Source organism: Arachis ipaensis, chromosome B9, assembly GCF_059453495.1.
Source record: "Arachis ipaensis isolate K30076 ecotype BB chromosome B9, ASM5945349v1, whole genome shotgun sequence".
NCBI lineage: Eukaryota > Viridiplantae > Streptophyta > Magnoliopsida > Fabales > Fabaceae > Arachis > Arachis ipaensis.
The window spans coordinates 122,222,462-122,230,331 of record NC_142444.1 but is presented as its reverse complement, the minus strand read 5'-3'; the positions used below and the strand labels follow the sequence as shown (position 1 = coordinate 122,230,331).

Genomic DNA, 7,870 nt, shown 5'->3' with positions numbered 1-7,870 from the left:
AAAATAAAACATACTATATATATATATATATATACACACACACACACACACTATAAAGACCATTTATAAACTCAACAAACTCAAAACATCAATAATATTATTAATCTATCAATAATATATATTTTCATAAGGTACAGATCCATGAAGATTTATCAATATAAGAATAATGTGGATTAACTAAAATTTTATGTATATTCAAATTTAATTAAATGTTACATATATTTTACTCAAAATATTATTCATAGATTAATAATATTATTGATGTTTTGAGTTTGTTGAGTTTATAAATGGTCTCCATAATATATATTATGTTTTATTTCATTTAGTATTAGACTATTAGTAGCCTACTCATAGTGTATTTAGGTGCCAAGATATCAAATAAAATTATTAATTTAGTTTAAAGAGATAAAAAAATTAAATTTGTTATTACTCAAAAAAATTTTACTATATATCAAATAATGTGTTCATTAATTTTTATGTTTTTGTGAAAATTATTTAGATCATAATACTAATAGTATATTATTATTACTGTATTAACTGAATATTAATATTTATTATTTATATATATTTAAAAATTATATTTAAGAATTATTCATAATAAATGATATTTTTAAATTTAAATAATTTATTAATTAGTTTGTACTTATTATACCATATCTTCAATAATTTATTAAAAAAAGAATATTAATATAATGAATAAAAAATTTTAAAAAAATATTATTTAAAGAATAGGGACAAATAAATCCCTAACCAATTTAAATTTAGAGACAATTAGGCCTCTGTCCATTTTTGAACCTGACACGTCAGCATTTTCCGTTTAGAGTTGACGGAAAAACCGCGTGGGTCACAGAAGTAAAGGACAGGACCGAAGTGGAACGTTTTTATGGTGAGGGGTCGCCTTGTCATTTTGAGAAATGGACAGGAGCCGTGTTGATAGTTCACCCTAAAAAATGTTGATTCAGATATTTAGAGAGAAAGGGATCTAGCTTATGTTGAAGGTGAAGAATGGTTTCATCGCCAAAACCCTAATCTCATCGTGGCCGTCGCTGCCGCCATCGCCACCGCCGTCGAGCAAAGGTGCCTCCTCCACTAACTCATCTCTAGATCTGGTAGCAACGCCCAAACCTCTAACATCTACGCCTTTCTCTAGCACCGCCGATCTTCAGCAAAAAGCTGTGACGTCAATACAAATCCCAAACTCACCTCTCATTTCGCACTCTGTCTTTCCCGGCTCAAATTACGAATGGCCGATCAGAATCCTGCGGAGCCAGAACCGAAGAGCGGCTCCGATGCGTCTTCTCGGATCGAGAAAGTGAGTGAGTGGTTGGCGAAGACATTCGAAGCCACCGGCAAACCCGTCCCAGAGTTTGAGTACACGCCTCGCAACGTCTCGCATTTGCACGGCCTCTTAATCGTCTCCAAAGCCAAAGATGAAGCTGCGCGTCTCGTCGCTCGCGATTTCCGCCAGAAGGCCTCTGAGTACCGATCCCAAGGTACGATTCTAATTAACTGTGATTCAAGTTAATTCAAGTTACTGAGACTCCTGCATCATGGAAGTTATATATTAAATTGTTGACTGGGGCCTCAATTTTCGCGTTACCAATTTTCTTTTTAATTTTTACTTTTATCTTTTTTCTATTAGGGATTGATTACTGGAATTCGTAAGTCCAGATTTGATGAATTCTGTTTTTCTAATCTTAATTATTATTTCTTTCTTGGTTTGTGATCTGAGATGACGATGATGATGATTGTTTGAAGGACAATACTTTGATCAAGTTACTTATGCTAATTTTACATCAAGGACACATTATTTTAGGGACATATCCATGTTTTTGAACATGAATGTGTGTTGAACCTTCTAAGATGCAATAGTAATGCACTTTTAAATTGCTTTTAGATAATGGAATTTAAATCGGGCCATTTGTATTGGTAGGCATGCTTTTGGTGATCAGTATCGGGCCACTGATACTGTAATTAATGGAGCTGGGAAGCTGAAGTTGGTATTTGGTATCTTTACCAGAGTTGCAATCAAACAGCTCGACAGGATCACTGGCCAGGTAATTCTTTAAGTTCCTAACTATCTGATTTTTATTCATTTTAGTCTAATCATGCTTAGGGTTTCGTTCTGTTAACTGTTATAGGGACAATTTGTGATATCAGTAGAAGATACCTTGAAGATCATAATCTGCAGGTTCACTCAACTTGATCTCTTAATTCTTGTTTGGATATTTGTTAATGATGATCATTTCGTGCTTGGAACTTGTTCAGTACTTGTTTCATCGTGTGATTGTTTAGGAAACAACACAAGAAGCTCTATTCCCTTGAGATGGAACTTGCTGCTATTAGGAATGAGGGTTTTGTTTTGAAGCAACTGCTTGAGACCAATGGGATTTACTCTGAGGGAAAGCTTTTGGTCATGATAGGTGTACTCACAACATTTGGCTGCCAGAAGAATAGGGACGCCATTCACAATGCTTGGATGGGAAGTGGTAATTATATATGTTTTGTTCTTTCTCTTGCTTAATTAGAAATCACTGACATTGTAAATTACTCTGTCATGATTAATATTGCATGGTTTGCTCACTGAGATTGTGGATTAGAGGTGGTTTTAACATTAAGAGTTCTTTCTTTTCAGGTGCAGCTTTGAAGAAACTGGAGGATGGAAGGGCATTGTTGCAGGATTTGTTATTGGGAGAAGGTTTAAATTCCTACTTTTAATTTTTTTGGGACGAGGGGGCATGTTGGATCCAATTGTGATTCTTATGGCTTATAAACAATTTTGCAGTAAAAATCATGGAAACAATCAGGATAAGGACATTGATCGTGAGAATAGGCTGACTAATGACTTCTTAATTCTTGTAAGTTTAACTAGTCGAATGATTTTATTCTCTTTAAGCATTCTGCTTTACTGGAACTTGGCAAGTATTTTGTGGCTTACTGTGAGTGGAAAATGAGGTCTCATAGCATAAGCTGGTTTAGCTCACTGCTTCAACTATTATGTTGATAAGATGATTACGTGGAAGCAAACGAGGGGATCCCAAATAAAGTTAAATTGGTTTTTGCTTATGCTGCAGATAAATGGGATGCACTGCAATTATGTTCATCAATAATGAATAACTATCTCAAGGAAAGTTTTAATTTATTGTTATTGGCAAATAATTGTTGCTTTAGTTTTAATTCAATGTGTTGATTTTCGAGCAAAAGTATTTGGGATCAAATGGTCAATGTTACTTTGTTGCAGCTTGTCTGTAATCAACTACATATAAGAGTTACATTATTATTACTTTATAATAATTAGTTAATTATCTGTACTCCTAATTTCTTCAAGTTGAATGTGTGTGCTGTGTCTATATATATGGCCAAGTTGTGGAATAGAATTTAGGTAAATATTGTGATGAGTATATATTTAATTAGCATAGGGTAGCACTATAGGATAATATTGCATGCTAGCTTAATTTTATTTGAGCTAATTATTTCTGGAAATAGTTTGAGTCTTGTTGGTATATTCGGGTTTTGTGTGATTAAAAAGTAACTTAGCAAGTTGCAAGAAACTGAGTTTTTTTTTTTTAAATTTGGGGGGAGGACTTAAATTTGATGTTGAAAATAAAAAAGCATGAAAAGAGAAATGGGGACCAAACTCACGCAAAGAAGACTTGAAAATAACGTGTCTTATCAGCAAAAGTTATTAGCTTTTAAAATTAATTCCAAATTGTGATCAAATCTCAAAGTTAATTATAGAAGTATCGGGACTCTTGTACAAATGGTATCCTAATTAATCCCCCAATTATATGATAATATTTCTTGTGTGCCTTTTTGCATAATGCAATCAATTTTTCTATTTCCATGCTATTTTGTGATTGGACATGTATTTGACATTTTAAGCATCATTGACTTTTTTTTTTATCAAATTATATCTATGTCTATATAGTCCTTGAAGATAGTGAGAGTCCAATGGAGCTAGATGTTTTCAATTTCAAAGTCCTAGGTATAACACTTGCTATGTATAATGTTGATGAGATTTGATTCATTTTATAGTTTCTACAAGCATATACCATTATGTTTTAGTTAAATGTATAAACCCTTTTTTTGTTTTTATTGTTGTGTGTAAACATGCTTGCTTTTGATAATTTTATAGTCTATTTGAGCGTTTGCTGAATCATCAATGTCCCTGGCATTTTCAAAGAGGTGGCCACTTTACTTGAGTACTAAGAATACAATTTTCAAGAAATATGATAGTAGGTGATTATTCTCATATTTCTGATTTAATTTATAGTGTCAACTGTCACTGTTGTATGCCAAATTTCTTAGTAATTTAGACTTATTGACTTACTCTCTATTTTGTTGATATTTAAACTTATTTACAGTTTGATAGTGTTACAGATTTAAAGATATATTTCAGGAGGTGTATGAACTATGAAGAGAGATGGAAGAAAAAATTTGAAGAACATTCGTATGGTTTGTTTTCATTTTAATTAACTAAATTTTTTTGATTCATTACACATAGATAATTAACACTTTAAGTGGCTTCATGTACGAGCATAGGCTAATTTATTGACTTAAGTTTTGTTAATTTTAATTGTTATTGCCAATGATGGCTTCTTGATTTCTCTTTTTATTCATTTATTTATTTTGTTTGTTTTGAATTGTTACTGCAGACAATGACTTCAACTTATTACTTATATATAACTTATGTTCATTCCTTTATTTTCTCCCTTGCTACTATTATACCCTAACTTGATGTAACATAATTATAGGCTTGTAACATTTTTTGTTATTTAAATTTGTAACATAATTTATTATTTTTTTTAAGAGAAATTTGTGTATCAATATTTTAAGTTTAATGAAATGTCTCATTTTGTAATTAATTTCAGTATATTTATATTATGCATAATAATAATAATAATTATTGGCACAAATAATTGAAATTCTAAAAAAAAATAGGAATTTCGTTGTTTCTAAAAAAATGAGGATAATATAACTAAAAAAAAGTCTTAAAATTTTAGCGGCAAAAGTAATGGCAACTAAAAATAAATAACATTATAATTTTAGAATTATTTTTAATGGCCATATAAATTACAGGTAAAATGAGTTTTGGCGGCAATAGTAATGGCTGCTAAAAATGAATAACATTGCAATTTTAGAATTACTTTTAGTGGCCATATAAATTGCCAAAAAAGTGGCCACTAATAGTTATATACTTTTTGCAGCCATTAAAAAGGTCTTTACCGGCAAATGTTATAATTGAGGCTAAAACCTTTTAGCGACAAAGCATAAAACGCCTAATGTCTAATTGCCGGTAAATGTATTGGCGGTTATTTTTATTGTCGCTAAAAGAAAAATAAATGGCCGCTAAAAGTAATTTTTCTTGTAGTGTATGTATTCCCACTGATGAGCGGATATTTTATACGCTTTTTGGGGTTAATTTCATATAGTTTTTAGTATGTTTTAGTTAGTTTTTAGTTTATCTTCATTAGTTTCTAGGAAAAATTCATATTTCTGGACTTTACTATGAGTTTGTGTATTTTTCTGTGATTTCAGGTATTTTCTGGCTGAAATTGAGGGAGCTGAGCGAAAATCTGATTCAGGCTGAAAAATGACTGCTGATACTGTTGGATTCTGACCTCTCTGCACTCGGAATGGATTTTCTGGAGCTACAGGACTCCAAATTGCGCGCTTCTAATTGCGTTGGAAAGTAGACATCTAGGGCTTTCCATCAATATATAATAGTCCATACTTTGCTCAAGGATAGATGACGTAAACTGGCGTTTAACGCCAGTTCTATGCTACAGTCTGGCGTCCAGCGCCAGAAACAAGTTACAAGTTGGAGTTCAACGCCAGAAAAGGATCCAAAGCTGGCGTTGAACGCCCAAAACAGCCCTATGCACGTGAATAGCTTAAGTCTCAGCCCCAGCACACACCAAGTGGGCCCCAGAAGTGGATTTCTGCACCATCTATCATAGTTTACTCATTTTCTGTAAACCTAAGTTACTAGTTTAGTATTTAAACAACTTTTAGAGATTTATTTTGGATCTCATGACATTTTAGATCTGAACTTTGTACCTTTTGACGGCATGAGTCTCTAAACTCCATTGTTGGGGGTGAGGAGCTCTGCTGTGTCCCGATGAATTAATGCAAGTATTTCTGTTTTCCATTCAAACATGCGTGTTCCTATCTAAGATATCCATTCGCACTTCAATATGAATGTGATGAACGTGACAATCATCATCATTCCTCCACGAACGCGTGCCTGACAACCACTTACGTTCCACCATAGAATGAATGAATATCTCTTAGATCTCTTAATTGGAATCTTCGTGGTATAAGCTAGATTGATGGTAGCATTCAAGAGAATCCGGAAAGTCTAAACCTTGTCTGTGGTATTCCGAGTAGGATTCAGGGATTGAATGACTGTGACGAGCTTCAAACTCGCGAGTGCTGGGCGTAGTGACAGACGCAAAAGGATAGTAAATCCTATTCCGGTACGATTGAGAACCTGCAGATGATTAGCCGTGCGGTGACAGCGCATCTGGACCATTTTCACTGGAAGGATGGATGGTAGCCATTGACAACGGTGATCCACCAACACACAGCTTGCCATAGGAGGACGTGCGTGCGTGAATTAGAAAACAGAGGAAAGCAGAATTTCAGAAGACAAAGCATCTCCAAAACTCCAACATATTCTCCATCATTGCATACAAGTATAATTTGTGTTCTGCCCTTTTATTCCTTGCAGTCAAATTTGATAAGTGAATTATTTTATTGTTTTCCTGACTAAGAGTTACAAGGTAACCATAGATTGCTTCAAGCCAACAATCTCCGTGGGATCGACCCTTACTCATGTAAGGTATTACTTGGACGACCCAGTGCACTTGCTGGTTAGTGGTACGAGTTGTAAAAAGTGTGATTTACAATTCGTGCACCACCCACCTATAAAATAAATGGTAAGAGATCATCACACTTTACCCTCTCAAGTGAAATCTAAAATTTAGAGAATCCAAATCTCGTTCAAAATGTACTTGATCGCATTTTAGGCTTTTAAAAAATAACGTAATATAGGGTTACACTACAAGAAAATAGAACATTTGTAACAAAAAATTTGTATCAAATTTAAAATTATTACAAAAAAATAGTATTTTGTAATAAAAAATTTTGATTGTTACAAAAGAATAATGTTTTGTAACAACATTACAAGTTGTTACAAAACATGATAATATTTTGTAACAATCTGTTTTATTTTGTTACAAATTATGTTAGTTTTTGTAACGATATAGTGTTTTGTTACAAAATATTGTAATATTTTATAACAAAAAAAAAACAAGTTGCAAAAATTTAAAATATTTTGTAACATTTTTTTTTGTTTCAGAAACTCCAATTGTTTTGTAACAAAAAATTAATTTGTCACAAAATTCAATATTGTTTGTAACAAGTTAATTATTTGTCACAAAATATAAGTATATTTTATAACAAATTCTTTTTTCAAAATGTTAAACACTTTAAGAGTAAAAAAAAGTGTGTATATATTTTTTTCAAAATAATTTTATTTTGTTTCAAAAATTAAAATTTTTTACATAGTGTATGTATTTATTAATTTTTAAAAATTATAAATCTTATTTTATATTCTTCTAAATAATTAATATATATTTTTTATTAATAATCAGATTTTTAAAATTAACTAAAAATTAATTTATGTCACTTAAAGAAATTTTTTAAATTATAAATATAAATAAAAGTAACTAAATATAAAAGAAAAAAAATACCAAAATACTAAAAGCTGTAAAAAGGGATACACTGCAGTAAAAAATCCTAAGTCTCCCCACCCCTTCACTCACGAACACTTTGCGCGCCGTCTACCACTCCAGGAAGTGCAATG

At 32.0% G+C, this 7,870-nt stretch overlaps 2 protein-coding genes across 2 annotated transcripts; both read left to right on the top strand.

Annotated features, from left to right (window-relative positions):
- The first annotated feature begins 1,243 nt into the window (after positions 1-1,243).
- Positions 1,244-1,974, top strand: LOC148546159 (AUGMIN subunit 1-like). Its single transcript, XM_088497808.1, has 2 exons — positions 1,244-1,493; positions 1,934-1,974. The coding sequence occupies exons 1-2, from the start codon at positions 1,244-1,246 to the stop codon at positions 1,972-1,974; spliced, it is 291 nt and encodes a 96-aa protein (XP_088353934.1).
- A 2-nt stretch (positions 1,975-1,976) lies between these two features.
- LOC107618921 (hydroxyproline O-galactosyltransferase HPGT1-like) lies at positions 1,977-2,838 on the top strand (the record flags this gene model as incomplete). The annotated part of the gene is made up of 5 exons (XM_088499150.1): positions 1,977-2,057; positions 2,142-2,191; positions 2,296-2,489; positions 2,636-2,698; positions 2,786-2,838. Coding segments are annotated over 5 exons (441 nt in total), but the record flags the coding sequence as incomplete, so codon positions are not given.
- Positions 2,839-7,870: the final 5,032 nt, after the last annotated feature.